The sequence below is a fragment of the Aspergillus chevalieri genome, chromosome 7, assembly GCF_016861735.1.
Source record: "Aspergillus chevalieri M1 DNA, chromosome 7, nearly complete sequence".
Lineage (NCBI taxonomy): Eukaryota > Fungi > Ascomycota > Eurotiomycetes > Eurotiales > Aspergillaceae > Aspergillus > Aspergillus chevalieri.
In genome coordinates, this window is record NC_057368.1 from 612,874 (window position 1) to 629,892 (window position 17,019).

At 51.4% G+C, this 17,019-nt stretch overlaps 7 protein-coding genes across 7 annotated transcripts; 5 read left to right on the forward strand and 2 right to left on the reverse strand.

The window, feature by feature from the left end:
- Positions 1-720: 720 nt before the first annotated feature.
- ACHE_70195A (HECT-type E3 ubiquitin transferase) lies at positions 721-2,572 on the reverse strand (the record flags this gene model as incomplete). Its single annotated transcript, XM_043282501.1, has 3 exons — positions 721-1,032; positions 1,102-1,362; positions 1,811-2,572. The coding sequence occupies 3 exons, from the start codon at positions 2,570-2,572 to the stop codon at positions 721-723; spliced, it is 1,335 nt and encodes a 444-aa protein (XP_043139874.1).
- Positions 2,573-3,361: 789 nt separating this feature from the next.
- Positions 3,362-7,801, forward strand: pex6 (AAA family ATPase peroxin 6; the record flags this gene model as incomplete). Its single annotated transcript, XM_043282502.1, has 3 exons — positions 3,362-3,563; positions 3,621-7,356; positions 7,435-7,801. The coding sequence occupies 3 exons, from the start codon at positions 3,362-3,364 to the stop codon at positions 7,799-7,801; spliced, it is 4,305 nt and encodes a 1,434-aa protein (XP_043139875.1).
- A 1,212-nt stretch (positions 7,802-9,013) lies between these two features.
- On the forward strand, positions 9,014-11,199 carry ACHE_70197S (GABA permease GabA; the record flags this gene model as incomplete). Its single annotated transcript, XM_043282503.1, has 15 exons — positions 9,014-9,093; positions 9,148-9,181; positions 9,231-9,300; positions 9,361-9,433; positions 9,484-9,512; positions 9,621-9,685; positions 9,740-9,811; positions 9,860-9,974; positions 10,028-10,141; positions 10,187-10,215; positions 10,261-10,293; positions 10,340-10,364; positions 10,420-10,621; positions 10,670-10,747; positions 10,803-11,199. 15 exons carry the CDS (start codon positions 9,014-9,016, stop codon positions 11,197-11,199), a joined length of 1,416 nt encoding a protein of 471 aa, XP_043139876.1.
- A 364-nt stretch (positions 11,200-11,563) lies between these two features.
- On the reverse strand, positions 11,564-12,064 carry ACHE_70198A (aegerolysin family protein; the record flags this gene model as incomplete). Its single annotated transcript, XM_043282504.1, has 2 exons — positions 11,564-11,915; positions 11,979-12,064. The coding sequence occupies 2 exons, from the start codon at positions 12,062-12,064 to the stop codon at positions 11,564-11,566; spliced, it is 438 nt and encodes a 145-aa protein (XP_043139877.1).
- Positions 12,065-12,825: 761 nt separating this feature from the next.
- On the forward strand, positions 12,826-14,223 carry ACHE_70199S (questin oxidase family protein; the record flags this gene model as incomplete). Its single annotated transcript, XM_043282505.1, has 4 exons — positions 12,826-13,026; positions 13,096-13,241; positions 13,294-13,421; positions 13,472-14,223. The coding sequence occupies 4 exons, from the start codon at positions 12,826-12,828 to the stop codon at positions 14,221-14,223; spliced, it is 1,227 nt and encodes a 408-aa protein (XP_043139878.1).
- Positions 14,224-15,133: 910 nt separating this feature from the next.
- ACHE_70200S (uncharacterized protein) lies at positions 15,134-15,928 on the forward strand (the record flags this gene model as incomplete). The annotated part of the gene is made up of 2 exons (XM_043282506.1): positions 15,134-15,164; positions 15,231-15,928. 2 exons carry the CDS (start codon positions 15,134-15,136, stop codon positions 15,926-15,928), a joined length of 729 nt encoding a protein of 242 aa, XP_043139879.1.
- Positions 15,929-16,071: 143 nt separating this feature from the next.
- On the forward strand, positions 16,072-16,446 carry ACHE_70201S (uncharacterized protein; the record flags this gene model as incomplete). The annotated part of the gene is made up of 1 exon (XM_043282507.1): positions 16,072-16,446. One exon carries the CDS (start codon positions 16,072-16,074, stop codon positions 16,444-16,446), a length of 375 nt encoding a protein of 124 aa, XP_043139880.1.
- Positions 16,447-17,019: the final 573 nt, after the last annotated feature.

The following is a 17,019-nucleotide window of genomic DNA, read 5'->3' on the forward strand; positions in this document are numbered from 1 at the left end:
GCCAGTCATACCTTAGCTACCCAAATTTCCCCGAACCAATGAGGTGAATCTCCATTCCAAGGCATATATCAAACTATCAACTCTAACTCCGCTTCCCAAACCAAGAATCAACCCTAATCACCGAACGAGAACGCAGCCGAACCCCGGATGATTCGCCATGCGTTGGCCTTTGTGACTCCACGCCAGCATTATCAATATGATAGGATTGTGCTTCATTATCGATTTTTCTATTGTCGTTTCCCGAGGTGTTTTCAGTGGGGATGGTGGATATGTCTTCGAGGTGTTCCCAGGTGATAACGTCATCGTCGTCGTCGTCATGGCTGTTGTGGAAGATTGTTGGTTTTGTGGATGCCATTTTAATTGGGTTTAGCTTGGATCCGCGGGTAATTTAGTGGGTTGATCTAGTGGATGGTTGCATGTGAGTCTAGGTGTGTTTATGCGTGTAATCAATAGATCGAACTTACCACCGCAGTGTGGATCGTGTTAGTAGTGGTTAACCTTCAATTCGACCAAAACCTCAATCGACTATAACCCAGAGAGATGAATGAATCCCAGACTGAGCGAGCAGAGGTCGAAATTACGGTGGCCAGAGCCCCGAAAAAAGCAGTCCCCGGCCCTTGCGTAACCACAACCTTCTCCTCCCTTATCACCCAGCCCATCCTGTATGCTTAGCATTACACATGCCACACGACACTCCATCCCTACCAATCCAAGCACCACTCATTCTGTATTGAGAGACCGCTCAAACCTCTCCAAAATCCCAACCCTCCACTCCCGGAACCCCCTTGCAGAAACCGGTAACATCGCATTCCGTTCCACCAGCGTCTGGTAAACACTCTTATAGATATCGCTCGGTAACATGAGCTCCTCGAGCGAGAGCGATGACGGTTTTCCGTTTCCGGGGCTGAGTAGGTCTTCGACGGTGGAGGTTTCTTGGAAAAGGATTTTCATGCCGCGGTGGGCGGTTGTGGTGGTGGTGCTGTGTGAGGTGCTGGTGGTGGAGTAGCGGAGATCGGGATTGAAGACCCATAGCTGTTGTTATCGTGGGTTAGTCTTTGGTTTTGTTGGGTGGGTGAATTGTGGGTTAGGGTAGAGGCGTACGAGAAGGCCATGCTTGCCGCTGTAGTGGACGACGAAGCGTCGGGCACTTTCTCGCTCGACGAGTTCGAGCAGTTGTGCTGCGACGACCGTTTCTGTGGGGTGGGTGTGCCATGTTCCTTTCTCTTCGGTTGTGGACGGGGTGTATGCGGATAAGGCTGCTTTGAGGAGTCGCCAACCGTTGGCGATAGGGTCTTCCAGGGCTATTAGAGCGTTGCATTGTGTGCAGGTTATATTCCTTTTTTTAGAGTTCTCGTTTTGGATCTAGTACGAGACAAGAAGTCAGCATGCTTAACTGGGGTTCAGATATTGCGCTGAGTTGAAATGAAAGATGATTTGTATTGCGTGGAATACAGCAAGCTAATCTACGGACTATGCTTCATGTACCTCAAATAATCGCGTCAATCCCACCACTCTAGGAAAGTCAATGACCAAAATTGACGGAGAAAGTTATGAGGCTCCTGCATAAGATACAGCAGCCATGGCTACTCGCGGCAGGATAAGGACGAAATCCATCTCGTGGAGGATAACTGCCCTTGCCTTTGAGCCACCACAGCTCCAGATACCTCATGCTTGAGAGGTTAGTATAGGGCAATTGTATCGAAGACCAAGCCATGGAATGAATAGGCCTCCTTCTTGTTGCCCGGTCGTACGCATATAGATGCGAAAAATAGAAAAGAATAATCAGGTAGGACAGTGAGAATCCTCTTACCTGTAATCCCCTACAATCACCCTCGGCGACCAAAAAGGTCGCCACGTCAACAAGCCCCGTCCCCGAACTCGCCACGACCTGGTTCGCAGCACCATAGCCTTTAACCTGCGAGTTCCGCTCCTCAATCGACACCGTATGATCGCCATGGTCATGGTCGTGAGTATCCGGCTTGTGGCAATGCCAGAAATCCATCATCTCCGCCCAATTCCCACTAGGCAGGTCTTTCCACACCCACTTACTACCAGTATCACCAGGTGTAGGCGCAGGCGCACAATCCAAAACCACTTTCCCGCAACCTCGACAACCTAACTGTGTATACGATCCCATATCACCAGCCATCCAGGGTACGTATTTCTCGCTCGTGACCTCATCGTCGGGACGTAGTAACCCACCGCTTGTATCACCGGGATCGATCTGCATTCTGAACGACAGTTCCCTTTCATCCCAGTTCCCACTCCCCGGTCCTGATATTGATCCTGATTCTCCCTTCTGGCGAGTCCCATTGCCAGTTCCAGTATGCTGTCGCCCCTCCAAAACCCGCCGCGCCGCCTCATTCACGCGCGCGGGGAGCTTAATGGTCTCCGATACATCGTCATATGGCTCTGGAAGGGAAACTGTCACTGCGCGACGGGACTCGGAGAGGGAGATGATCGGCTCGAGGTTCATGGGGAGGGTGATGTAGAGCGTTGTTTGGCGGATGTTGGGGAGGAATTCGGCGTGGAGGGTTAGAGTGGGTTTGGTTTCTGGGTTTCGCGAGGCCATTTTGCCTTCCGTGGAGGTGATGAGATTCCGAAATCAATGAGATTCCGAAATCAATGAGTTAGTGAAGCTGTTAGTTCTTGATGTTGTTCTGCTCTGACTTGTTGGATTGTTGTTTGTACGAAGTGGATACAGCTTTTATAGTCACATGATGCCAAGACATTGAAATGTATGCGTGTTTGGGCAATCGAAGCCCCAGTTTACACGTACTCCGGAGTAAAGGTCAAGCCATGGGTATTCTTGTGTTGTTCAAATTGCGTATGTATTCTCGTTGTTCTGCTTATGGTTTATCACTACGGAGTACAGTCTTCATGGCTAGGAACTGTGAAGATATATATATCCACCGCTTCTCCGCGTCAGGCCAGATTGCGGAGAGGGAATGACCACAATGACTTGGAAACATTTCTAGTGAGAGTGACAGACACTCATAGCACTTCAATATAGTGTCTACTCCGGAGCATTATCATCACATCAATCATCCAATCCAGTCGATTGAAAGTCCCGTGACCACCGACCTCTAACCTCGGCTCGGAAGTGGCAGAATAGCACGGGCGGTGGTCCCCAATCGCGCCCCGAGAAGCAGTAGTTTGATCTTCCCCGGCTTTCCACCAGCCAGCTGAATTCCCTCGGCCGATTGTTTGACTTCTCTGGGTCGGTGAGTTTCTGAGCTGACTGAGTACACCGTGGTTACTTGTACAGTTCCATTCGTGACATGAAGTCCTGATTTCTCGTTCTCGTCTTTACTTCATCCGCACCCCCCTCAACATACCATTAACCGACCGACCACCGACCATGGACTTCGAGCACTACGGTGGACAGAGCGCAGACCAGCCCAAGCGACAACGGCGACGACGACCTAATGCCGCCAGAAGGCTGTTGCGCAATAAGGCGCCTATCTCGGCTCGTTTGACGCTGGATCCCCAGCTGCGTGGGAATGTCGGGATTGTTTCCGACGATCTCGTTAATGATCTGTTTCAGTACCGGGAGGTGAAAGGTGAGCTGCATGCTTTCTCATTATAGTGACTGAGGCTGATATTCATTTCATGCTTAGATGGCGAAGTCCTCTACGTCGCAGTCTCCCCGTATACCCCGAGTTACAATTCCGTGGAGGAGCTAGCCTGGACCATACTTCCGGTTCGAGTACATCCGAGAGAATCGTCTTATACCGCGCCTATTTCGCACTCGACCGTCGTTTTCCCTGATTCGGCGGAGTCGTTGCAGCCGTTCCTTCAGGCCCAGAGCAGACTGGACCCTACGCGTCACTCGGTTCAGACACAGCGTGTGATTGAGATTCGGGTGTTGGACGTGGTGCCGCTACAATTAGATACGGTGTACGTGACGGTGGAGCGGAATCTCGTTCGGAACCACGATGACGTGCAGAACAAGTTTGGTGGCGGATTCTCGCCCAGCATCCATGGACCAAATGGATTATGGGCCAAGGCCGCGAAGGGCAGCGAGGCGAAACGATATTCGAAGAAGGCGGCAGCTGAAGCTGAGGAGCGACTGACTGCCGCCGTGCGTGAAGCTCTTGGTGCGCAAAAAGTGGTGCATACTGGCGCGGTGCTGCCGCTCCCGCTGCCACCGCATCCGATCACCTATGCGCCACCACCTCCCGTGCACATTTCGTTCTGCGAACCCGTGTCGCAGGGTGTGTTGGTGCCGGAAACCAAGATTGTCCTTATACAGGCGCGAGCGCATGGAACCCGATCGCAGAAGAGCTTGTCGTCAACTTCAAGCCTCAAGCAGGTCACAGAAGATGAGGCGGATGATACTTCCAATGAACAGTTTTACTCTGCTGCTGAAGAGAAGGGCAATGAGAGTGGAACGGAGATGGAGAGTACTTCTCCACCAGATGATTCGGAGACAGAGGGCTCTGTTGGCACCGCAAGCGATACATCCGACGACTCTTTGGAGGATATGATTTCCCTTTCAGCGCCGCAGCTCCCGCAACCGCCGTCGGGAATCGCATCCTCAATGACAGGTGCGACGCCTCGTGCAGGCTCCCGCCGTGGAGATGGTGTGCAGACACCGGGATCAGTTGCGTCTAACTTTACGTCGACGACCATGCGTCCTGGCGGCCGCAGTGGTAGCGGCGGCAAGGTCTTCAAGGCAGAAGGTCTTCTACGCTCGATACCGCTTGAACTACTACATCCCAGACCTCGCGATGACGATGATGTGGACGCCTTCGTCTTCGTGGATATCAGTGCGCTTGCCAAGATTGGCTGTTTCTCTGGAGACTGGGTCAGAATCGAGGCTTCCGAGGAACCGCAAGCAAACATCTTTGCTTCCATCAAGCTTGGCAGCTTTAACGAGCAGGAGGAGGACTCTGGCGATTGGCGTGCCGTGAGGATATACGGTCTACCAGGTCTTCCTTCCGCTAAACCGCGGTATTCGATCAACCAGTCGGAGCGTCGTGGAAGCTTCTCCCAACGTCTTCCAGTTCGCTTGACCCCGTCGGTGTACGTTCCGCCATTGCTCCTCAACAATCTCGACAACCCAAAACACCTCCGTATTTCTCGCATGAACTTCGCTTCCGCCAACGGACCATCCAAGCCCGGTCTTTTGCATCAGGTGAAGAGCAGCTCGATAAGGACTCCGCCGTTGGCAAAGGAGGTGACGTTGCTTAAGGTGTCTACTCCACTGTCCATGGACCGTGTTCTTCAGCCAGCCTTATTTGCGGGACTTAAGCAGTATTTCGAGTCTGCGCGACGGTTGTTAAAGAGCGGTGACCTCGTTGGTATCAGTGTCGACGAGGGTCTTGGTAAAACCGTCTTTGGAGGCGCCGCTGCGACCGATGGTGCGGCCCAGGATGACGATCTGACTACCCGACTGGGTCAGGTTTCAGGTGCAAACAACCCAGGGTCGAGAAAAGTTGGTGTTGCTTGGTTCCGCGTGGGCCATGTAACCGCCAGTTCGTCGGAAGACGATGAACCAACTGAAGACCAGTGGGGAGGCGTTGCCGTTATTGACACAGCAAGCACAAGAATGGTGCAGGCAGGAAGCGACGTGAGCAGAGTCCCAGGCACGATGAACAACGGATGGGAGTATTGGCTTGGAGCCAAGGGGATACCTAAAGCCATTGGTGAATCTTTGACACCTCATGGACTCCTTACGGAGTCACCGCAATTGTTCACTCCTCCTTTGCAGCAGCGGATCCGCGATCTCATGTCTGCCGCGACGAGTTCTCGCGCAATTAAGCTTGGTATGAAGCCTGTTGTCATCTTGCTCCGGTCACAACAACGACACATCGGAAAAGCAACTGTGGCGAAGCGAGCTTGTTCGGATATCGGATTACATACTTTCCCAATTGATGCCTATGATATCCTGACCGAAGGCGGAGCCAACGGAGGCGATGTCAAGACAGAAGCTTACCTGAAAGCTCGTGCGGAGCGTGCCTTCAACTGCGGACCAAGCTGCACGGCACTCTTGATCCAACACATTGAGGTCTTGACGGCCGATCGGATTGTGACGGCGATGTCTGAGATCGTTGCGGATGCTCGGGTCGTGATCGCAACGACCACTGACGTCGAGCAAATCCCCGAAGGCATCCGTAGCATGTTCACGCACGAGTTTGAGATGACTGCGCCGGAAGAAAAGGAGCGTGAAGGTATCCTGCAGAATGCCGTTGCCGACCGTAGTATCAAGCTGTCACCCGACGCGGACCTGGCTACTGTTGCTCTGAAGACTGCCGCGCTAGTCGCTGGTGATTTGGTGGACGTCGTCGAACGAGCCTGCGCCGCGCGTGCTGCCCGCTTGGAGAAACTGGCAGAGACTGCCAGCACGAGCTCTTCCGAAACCAAGATCAACATTCGCGACGTCGTCATTGCCGGCGGTGATGCCGCGCGAGGCGTCACCAAAGCGGACTTTGAAACAGCCGTGGAAGCGGCAAGAAAGAACTTTGCCGATTCGATTGGCGCACCTAAGATCCCCAACGTCAGTTGGGATGATGTGGGTGGCTTGGCTACCGTTAAGGATGCCCTTGTGGAAACCATCCAGCTGCCACTGGAACGCCCTGAGCTGTTCGCCAAGGGCATGAAGAAGCGCAGCGGTATCCTGTTCTACGGACCTCCGGGTACCGGTAAAACACTGCTGGCCAAGGCCATTGCGACCGAGTTTTCTCTGAACTTCTTCTCCGTCAAGGGCCCAGAGTTGCTGAACATGTACATTGGTGAATCCGAAGCAAACGTTCGCCGGGTTTTCCAGCGTGCTCGCGACGCCCGTCCTTGCGTCGTTTTCTTCGACGAACTAGACTCCGTCGCCCCGAAGAGAGGCAACCAAGGTGACAGTGGGGGTGTCATGGACCGTATCGTGTCCCAGCTCCTCGCCGAACTTGACGGCATGAACGGCGGTGAGGAGAACAGCGGCGGCGTCTTCGTCGTCGGCGCAACCAACCGTCCTGATCTTCTGGATACCGCACTCCTCCGTCCCGGTCGTTTTGATAAGATGCTCTACCTGGGTATCTCGGACACGCATGAGAAACAGGCAAAGATTCTGGAGGCGCTTACGAGGAAATTCACTCTCGATCCGGAATTGTCGCTGCAGCGCGTTGCGGATAGATTGCCGTTGACGTACACCGGTGCTGATTTGTATGCGCTGTGCTCGGATTCTATGCTCAAGGCTGTTACGCGGAAGGCGCTCGCGGTCGACGAGAAGATCCGGCTGTTACCTGATGGACCTGTTAGCACGGCGTACTTCTTTGACCATCTGGCGACGCCGGATGATGTTTCTGTGATGGTTACGGAGGAGGACTTTACGGATGCGCAGAGCGAGCTTGTTCCTAGTGTTAGGTATGTTTTCTTCGTTCCCCTCCCTTACTCCCAAGCAATTTCTTCTGTATGGTTACTGACAAAAAAAAAAAAAAACAGCGCCAAGGAACTCGAACACTTCGAACGCATCCGCCAAAGCTTCGAATCCGTCGACAAAAAGAAACAAAACCAACAAGAACAACACCAACCCCAACAATCCCGACCCGCGCAAACCATTGGCGAAGCCCTCGAAGCCCTCCGCCTAAGCGGCGAACAACCAATCCTCGACGGCACCGATGGACCCGTCGTCAACGGCGATAGCCACCTTCCACTGAACATGGGCAAAGGCAAAGCACGACACGGGAAAGGCAAGGGGAAGGCGAGGAGTAAGGCAGGGTCTGAGGTTGACGGGGAGGTATCTGATGAGGAGTCGATTGGGGAGAAGGAGGATGAGGATTATGTGGTGAGGACTGATCATTTACAGTAACTTCTCGGGGTAGGGTAATGTATCATGGGCGTGAGTGGGTATAGTAGTCGAGCATTGTATAGATGCTGTATATAATATCTGCTGAGAATACCCAGACATAATAATTGATTCATCATGCTATTTGTATAGATTTGAGTGGTGGTAAACAACCCTGTTTGACACCTGACCACTCGATTAGGTTATTCCCCGAACCTCACCCATTGACAAGTTGACATATGATGGCAACCATGAATTACTGTACTGTCTCCAAGCAAGTATTATAGTGAGATACTAGCATCACCCTAACTGCGCTCAGATGTCTGTACCTGCCGTATGCAGCCCTACGAGATAGTCGCGTGGAATACACGTGATGCTATTGACACCTCAGGCAGAGACGATATTCTCCGAGTCTCGGTGACACCTGACTCGCATATCTCTCCGTACAGTACCCCTGGTAGGTACTCCGACAGAAATAGATATCGACCAGTGCAGTGTCCATGCTGTATCTACCCCTTTATATCTCAATCACACAGCCCGATACAGCAAGATAATAACGTCCTGGGATTATCTCACTCACGCCCTGTCAACGCCCAGCCCTCCTTATCCGAACCGAACGCTTATCTCGACCCTCGGTCACCCCCCGATCTCAAACTCCACCGTTTCCATGCCCAAATCCGGCCACTCGCCTCCTAACTGGTCTACAGCGCCGAACCCATGGCGCTTTCAACCACTCACACCCTCGGAACCACCTACATAGCTAACTCCGGAGAAATGTCTATCAACAGCCACTGGCAAAACCCCCGAAACCCAATCCAATAAACGCAATCCCCGCGAAAACCGTGGAAATTACCCCATATCTGTTAGGTAACAAGCATGTGTCTTGTTTTATATTTCCCCGCATATCTGTGGAGCCCGGTTGACGAACGGTCAAGGTTCTGGGTTGGTGAGTTACCTAGAATGGACGCGGGAGAGAGGATGAGTGTAGTGATAGTCAGAGAGATGCTCCGGAGTAGACGTCAGTTTTTTTCGGGCGAGGCGGAGAGGGACGGAGGACCCAGGATAGGTTAAGAGAGGAGGATTGCTAGACAAAAGAGTGGTTTCATCCTTTCTTGGACTCCGGTGTCCATCTCCCTCTTTTTGTATTCTATCTGGTCTGGTCTTGGTCTTTGCCTGGGCTTGTTTGTTGCTTGTTTTGATATTTTTGTCTCTGTATTTCATTCAGAGCAGAGCACGATGGATAAGGTGCATGGTGATGATGCTCAATTGGCTGCTATGGGCCATAGGGCCGAATTGAAGCGCAATTTCTCGATGCTGTACGTTTTGCTGTATAGGGGTTATGGCGACGAAGTGGTGGCTGACGATTCTAGGTCGATGCTGGGGTTGGCTTTTGCTATTTTGAATGTACGGCGTACAGAAACTACGCGTGACAGACAGATGCTGATTATCGCAGTCATGGACAGCCCTGTCTACAAGTTTATCACTGAGTTTGCCTTCCGGAGGGTGTGTCAGTGTTGTCTGGGGTGAGTTTCTTGAGTTTTCGAATGATTCCGAGCAACGGCTAATGTTTGCACGATGAATAGGTCTTATTACAGCGGGTCTCTGTAATCTGTGTATAGCGACGTCGCTGGCTGAGTTTCTTTCGGCTTATCCTACGTTAGTCGATCGGCATTTTTGATGTGGTTTGTTTGCTGATGATTGTACAGCGCTGGCGGACAGTATCATTGGGTTGCAGGTGAGTTTCCATTTTCGAATATCGCTCGAGAGAAATAACTTGCTAACAATAAACAGTTAGTAAGTATATACCTGTTACCGATGTTTGAATTATACCTAACGAAGATAGTCGCCTGGGAGAGGTGGATGCCGATTCTTTCGTGGATCACTGGCTGGGCCAATGTTTCCGGATGGGTGAGCACAAGCACACTGCCTGCCTTGCATCGCGGCTGCATGCTGACTTTTCAGGTCGCCCTGACTGCTACCGGTGGGCTGCTGGGCAGCGAACTGGTTATTGGTGTCATTTCCTTGATGCATCCGGTATGTTACCTCGTCTGGAAGAATAACCGGACCTGGCTGATTTTCTAGACATATGAATCCGAACGGTGGCATCAATTCCTGATTTACATTGCGTATAACGTTATCGCTTTTATTATTAACGCGCTTATGAACTCTGCGCTTCCCTTGTTTACGAAGAGCGCCTGTGAGTTGGCCCATACATGTTGAGGGTTGTGGTGAAGAAGCTAATACACTCAGTCATTTGGTCCCTTACTGGGTTTACCGTTATTTGCATTACCGTCCTGGCATGTTCTTCGCCGGACTTTAACTCGGGGAAGTTCGTCTTCGGCCAGTTTATCAACCAGACAGGCTGTAAGTTTCCTCGCACCGGTTGTAAAGATGATGCTGACGTTCTAGGGCCCGATGGTATCGCTTGGTTACTTGGAGTATGTTACTCACATGTTCGTGAAGACACATTCTAACTGTTGCAGCTTCTTCAAGGTGGACTCGGAGTCACTGGATATGTATGTCTCCCTGCAACCGCCCAATATGCACAGCTAACAAGACTAGGATGGCGTCGCCCACATGATCGAAGGTAGCATCACCACAACCAGCGGCATCGACAAAGAAAAACCAACTAACACTCCCAGAAATCCCCAACCCTTCCGTCGTCGGACCCCGGATCATGATCGGCTGCGTTGTTATTGGTATCGTTACCGGCTCGATCTTCTTGATTGTCCTCCTCTTCGTCGCTGGAGACATTGATACCATCATCAACTCCTCTGCGGGACCGTTGCTGGCGATTTTCAAACACGCGACGAGCAACAATGCCGGTGCTATTTGCTTGCTTATGTGAGTTGCCCATACTTCAAGTCAGGATGGTGGATACTAATATTGTAGTTTCCCTCTCGTGTGCATGCTTTTCACAACCACCAGTATCATGACCACAAGCAGTCGGATGGTCTACGCCTTCGCAAGGTACCCCAGTCACCAAATATTCTTCCTCTTAATGCTCGGTACTAACGAAGAACAGAGACGGCGGCCTCCCCGCATCCCCCTTCTTCTCCAGCGTCCACTCGAAGCTCAAAGTCCCTCTCAACGCACTATACTTCACCGTCGTCCTGGTCATCATCTTCGGCTGCATTTTCCTCGGCTCGTCTAGCGCTTTCAATGCCATTGTCTCTGCTTCCGTCGTTATGTTGGATATTGCGTACGGTATCCCGATTGCAGTGAACTGTCTACGGGGACGGAATATGCTTCCGGAAAGACAATTCGTTCTTCCTAATGTCGTTGGATGGATTCTTAATATCGTATGTTTCCTTTTCCTTTTTCTTTCTTTTTTTTTCATGTACTATGGGAAGGTTGCTAACTATTCAGGTCTCTCTTGTTTATATTTCTCTGACTACCGTGCTCTTCCTGTTCCCGCCTGACCTTCCTGCTACGGGAAGCAACATGAGTAAGCCCCCCTCTATTCCATGTGTTATGACCAAACAGACGCTGACACGTACTATAGACTACTGTGTTGCGGCATTCGGAATCGTGTTTATCATTTCCGCATTCCAGTGGATTGTCGATGGGAGGAAGAACTTTGTCGGTCCAAGAATGGACGTGGACCCTCTCGAGGGAGAAGTAGCCGTCAACGCCGTCGCCCCCAGCACAGCTGACCACAAACAAGAAAGCGAAAAGTAACTACGCTCCAAGATACTGAATAAACGAATATCATTGATCCAAACTCCATAAACACAATACCCTACCTTATTCCTACCAAGATGCTTGAACCAACATACCTCATCCTCAAACCGCTTTCTCCTTAGCAGCAGCCTCAGCAGCCTTCGCCTTCGCAGCCTCAATATCAATAAACACATGTCCCATCGGTCCGGCCTGCGGACTCCATCCACTACACTCAATCTTGTACTTCGCGCTATCAACCCCCGACACCTCAAACTTGTTAACCGGTTTCTTGTCCCGATTGTCCCAGTACAGTTCGCATATCTTGCCATCGCCGTGAAACAAGTCCATCCAGCCTTCGCTGCCGCGGCGGCCGCGGGCGCACACCTCGCCGATGCCGTAGGAGGGGATGGTGAGGTTGTCGATGTCGTCCTCGGTGAGGGGGAGGGATTTGTCGGTGGGAGAGTGAAAGGATCCTCTTGATGGCTTTGTTAGTATCTGGATATAGTGATGGGTGGGAACGGGGATGGTGCAGGCGTACTCATATAGAAAGGAATCCTTGATGGAAATCTCGCCCTTCTCCAGACGATCCCTGATGTGAATCGAGACCCATTGTGAGGAATCCATTTTGCTTGCTTGCTCCTTTTATAGTATTCAGTGTATTCTCTTTTAAAAATGTAGTTACTTGGTATCACCACTAGACAACTCCGGAGCAGAGAGAACCCCCTTTATACACTATACACCAGCCCATCCGGTACTTCTGATGAGGTCATGAGACTGTTATTCCCTCGGGTATTCTACCCCCTCATACGAGCAAAGTGAGGTCACTCGCAGCGAAAGTTCGGCCATTGACGAATGGAGTGTCTTTGTTTGGAGCTGGAGAGGAGGAGTGAACCATGGCTGCAGGCCAGTTCAGAATGCGGGGTGGCCTGATGCGGTAGGTGGACGTATGATGATCATGGCTTGGTTACGTGTTGTGTAGGGATTGCTAGATAAAGAGGAGAGGAGGGGAAGGGATTGTATTTTGTTCCTATGATTAGTGTGAGATGCGTTTGCTGGAGCACTGTACTGTACTTCTGATGGGTGTACGGAGTGCTTTGTGGATGAGGAGACTGTTTGGTTTGTTTGCAGTGTGCGTCATAAATGCCTGAGGCCGGAACTGCCATCCCAACAATCTCGCACCCGAGGCCGCTCAACGGCTGAGATCTACAGGCGGCGCTTGAGCAGGCGTGAATTTACAGCTATCTTGAACGATATCTTCTTAGTAGACTCTAATTGATTCACTCCGGCTGGACTGGTACCTGGGTGCCAAAGATCTCAACCTAAACCACTAATCGAGATACCTCAACGAATACAGTACAACACCACCAGTACAAGCAAAGCACACGATGCTCCAATTCTCCTTCTCCCTTCCTCGCATCTTCCCTCTCTGGGAAAAATCGCAATTCAAAATTCCACCCCCAAAAATCCACGACATCGAGAACGCGCCCGAGAAGCCCACCCGTGCATTAAAGTACCTGATTAAGTTGAACCATGCCAATCATGCCATTTTGTTCCATGAGCGGAAGTCTCATAACCACATTCCTCACGTGAGTCCTTCGTCCCAAACATCAATGTTGCATGATAATTATAATGTGGATGGGAAGCTAACCTGTCAGTTACTGAGTTCGGCGTGGATACAAGGTGCTGATGCGGACGAGTTGCATCGGTTGTATGAGACTGAGTGTTTGGTGATGGAGCCGTGGGTTGATTCGCCGGGGGAGGTTAGTTTGGATGATTGGAGGGATTTTCTGGGGAGGAGGGAGTATGTTTCCCCCCTGTCTCTGTTTTATGAAGTGGTGGCTAACTGAAAACAGATATCAACGGGCATTCGTGAACTACTTTGAAGACGAACTTGTCCGGCACGGATATGACTGGAAAGAAGTGGTTAATGAATACCTCTTCTCCGGAGAGCAACCTCTGTTCAACTCTCTCATCACAGACCGTATGTCCCTCGGTGCTATATCGAATAAGAGACCACAGCTAATGACGCAGTCGGCCACCCCCTAATCCATCTATCCTACGCTTTCGAATTCTCCAGCCGTGAACTCGCCATGGAAGCCCTAGGTCTCGCAGCAACAACCTACAGCCCAATCCACAAATATCTCTCCGACCCCGTCTACACCCAAACAGAATCCTCCTACCACACGTCCTCCCTCTTCGACATCCTGTCCCGCGTGCGCACCGACATACGCTTCCGCGGGCTCTTCGGCACCCCAGGAAATGAGAACATCGAGAAGATCTTTGCCACCCGCGAAGACGCACTAATCGACCACTGGAATGCATGGAAGTTCGAGGGGGACGCTGTTACGCGGTTCCGGGAGACGCAGGAAGTTGCTACAGCATTACTACTTGGCACGCATGCGGATGGCTCGGAGGAGTATGATTTCTTCTTTCTGCATGTTTTAAGCACCAGCCACGCTGTCCGCATCTTACTCCCTCTGATCCCAGCCAAGTTCCAACTCGCACTCGTCCGGCAGTGGTGGCTCCTTACACTATCCGTGTACATCGCCCAACTACGCCCCGAAATCCACGTTGACCGCATCCGGGACGTCGAGCTTAAGGACAGGGACTGGAAATGGGTGGCTAGGATGGCGCTTAAGGGGGAGAAGAAGGATGCGCATTATGTTAAGGCGTTGAGGATGTTGAGGGAGGCGGCGGGGACTTGGAAGGATGAGGAGGGGTATTATCTCAGGGCGGCAGTTAGGTTTGCGGAAGAGTTTATTGGATGGGGTGGGTTTGTTTAGTTGTTGGTTTGTAGAATAGGCTAGGGTATGCATTTAGACGGTTAGAGGCGTATTGTTGGTTGCGGCTTGGCGATTTGGGAACCTCGAGGCATATATCGAAAGACGTTAATTTACTCCATTGAATCTAGCATCATGGCTTTTGACAGTTGACAGTCAGGTAAAACGAGGCGAGGACACCCGTAACCACTGCTGGTGAATGCTCAAAGCGGATATGCAGTCACAGTGTCAACAGTACTACTACTTTCTTTCCCGCCTCTTCCAAAAACGTCTTTCTGATTCTTACACCCATCCTTTACAGCCATTCAGCTTGCCACTTGCCACTTCCGACGTTCTATACTCGCTAAGAGACAGAAATTGTCAGTATCGGTAAGAGCTAGCAGCTCAGCGTTAGAGAGCGACGGGACAAAGCAACTGACTTACATAAGTGAACAGGAGCAATGGCATTGTTGACCACGCCCGCAAAAGTCTCCTTTTCCTCGACTGCCACCGAACATTCAGGCAACACAAAAGGCTTTGATCTACTTCGACATTTACTCATCTCTGCCTAATATCACGAAAAAGGGTTCCTCAGGTATTTCCGGAACGGCCAGGATGGGAGGGCCTTGAGAGGGTTCGGTGCAAATTACATCATATTAATGACAACGTCCCGTTCACCCTCTGGGATGAAGAGGCAGGAGAAGCGTTGCATTTTGGACTGTTATCATGCAGAGAGCTTGGGGGTTTCCAACTTTTCGTCAGCAGCGGTGTTGAGTTCCTCCGATTGTCATGCAGTGCAAATCCCGAACAAACGGTGGTGACGTTATCAACTCCTCGAAAAAGGATATATAGAACCATTTCATGTCGAAACTTTCATCTCTACAGCCATCACTCAATCGCTCAGTTAGATAGCTATCGCTTATACGAATTCACCATGCCGTCCGCAGTTGTCACTGGCGCCACCGGTAAGCACACCTAATGTATACATCCTAAAAAGGTGCACTAACTCGCCAACTAGGTATTACTGGAAGTGCTATCGTGCACCATCTGCTCAAAGATTCCTCATATGAAAGAATCTTTTTCGCTTTCCCGCAGTAATCCCGGATACGAAAGCCCCAAGATTAAGCATGCCACCCTCGATCTCCAAGCATCGGCCGATGAAATGGCCAAAGAGCTGGCCGACGTCTCAGCAGAGCATGTCTTCTTCTGCGCCTATCTGGCCCGGGGCGATCCCGGCGAGGCCGCCCGGGTAAACAGCGCGATGCTTGGCAACTTTATCCGCGCCCTTGAAGTCTCGGGCGCCGTCAAGAAACTGAAACGGTTCATCCTGACCTGCGGCTTCAAGCAGTACGGCGTGCACCTCGGTCACCCCAAGCAACCGCTGCTGGAAAGTGATCCTCCCTTGGAGAATGGCTTTGGGGGAATTGCCTGGCAGACGAACTTCTACTATGACCAGCAGCGGATCCTTGCTGAGGCTGCGGCCAGAGGAAATTGGGAGTGGGTGGCTACGTACCCCGAAGACGTTCTGGGATACGCCAAGGGCAACTTCATGAACGAAGCAAGCGCCCTTGGCTTGTCAACAAAGCGCTCCCAGGCTCTGAACTTCCTTTTCCTGGCTGCCGCGCGAATTACTTTGCCTTCAATTGCTGGACTTCGGCCAATCTGCACGCCAAGTTCTGCCTTTGGGCCGCGAGCAGCCCACGCGCAGGGAACAACGCGTTCAACGTAATCAACGGCGATACCGAGTCCTTCCAGAATCTCTGGCCTCGCTTGGCCGCTCGCTTTGGCTGCAAGATCCCGGACCCAATATTCCCGAATGGTGGAATTCCGGATGCCAAGGGCTTCAAGGATTACGAGTCTACAACCATCCGAATGAGGAGTAAACACCCTCTGGCCGCTCACGCTACCCACTTGGGACTTTTTTCAGACCCGCTTCTGCAGCAGAGCCCAACGCTGCATCTTCAAGTCGTCCCAGAGAAATGGGCCAAGCGCGAGGACGTCAACGAGGCATGGGCAAAGCTACGGGAAAAGTACAGCCTCGACCAAAAGGCGTGGGACAAGGCTACCTGGGACTTCTTGACCTTTGTTCTGGGCCGCGATTGGAGCTGCGTTGGGAGTATGAGTAAGGCTCGGGAGCTGGGATGGACTGGATATGCAGATACTTGGACCGAACTTGTAGATACCTTTGAGACCTTGGAAAAGGAGGGAGTTCTACCACCGGTTGAGCAGCTCAAGCAGGATTTTTAGGACGTAACTTTGTACGGAGATCGAATATATCATTAGCCTTGCGGGGTTTGCTTTGAAGCCAGAATGTAATCGAACACCAACCTCCGACCTGGCCAGCTGGCACCCTGCTGACTAGTCGCAATGCGTCATGACTTGGGAAGCTATCGTACAGTGCCCAATGCTCTATTTGTCCTCACAAAGATTCTATGGTTGGCGTGAAGGTGATAAGGACTCGGCCCAAGCTTGGGACCAGTACCAGGAAGCGCTTACTCAAAAGTTGAACTCTGGTTTGGGGCAGAGGATGACATTGCTGCTTGGCATTCATTTTGTCGCGCTGTGAGGATTGAACCTTTACCAAGAAGCTGTCTTGAATGCGAGAAGGTAGTGTACTTTGTCCAGTTGTCTTCATAAAGCGACGTCACGTTGACATGAATTTATAGGCCGTGCGAGGGATATATATAAATATTGTTGATCTGATTGACTGGGGCTCACAGTAGAGGAAATGATAGTGAGGTACAGCTCTTCCATAACCTGAAGGAGCTGCGAGATTATACCAAATCAACGGGCAAAATCTTTCGCAATAATCTTGACCAG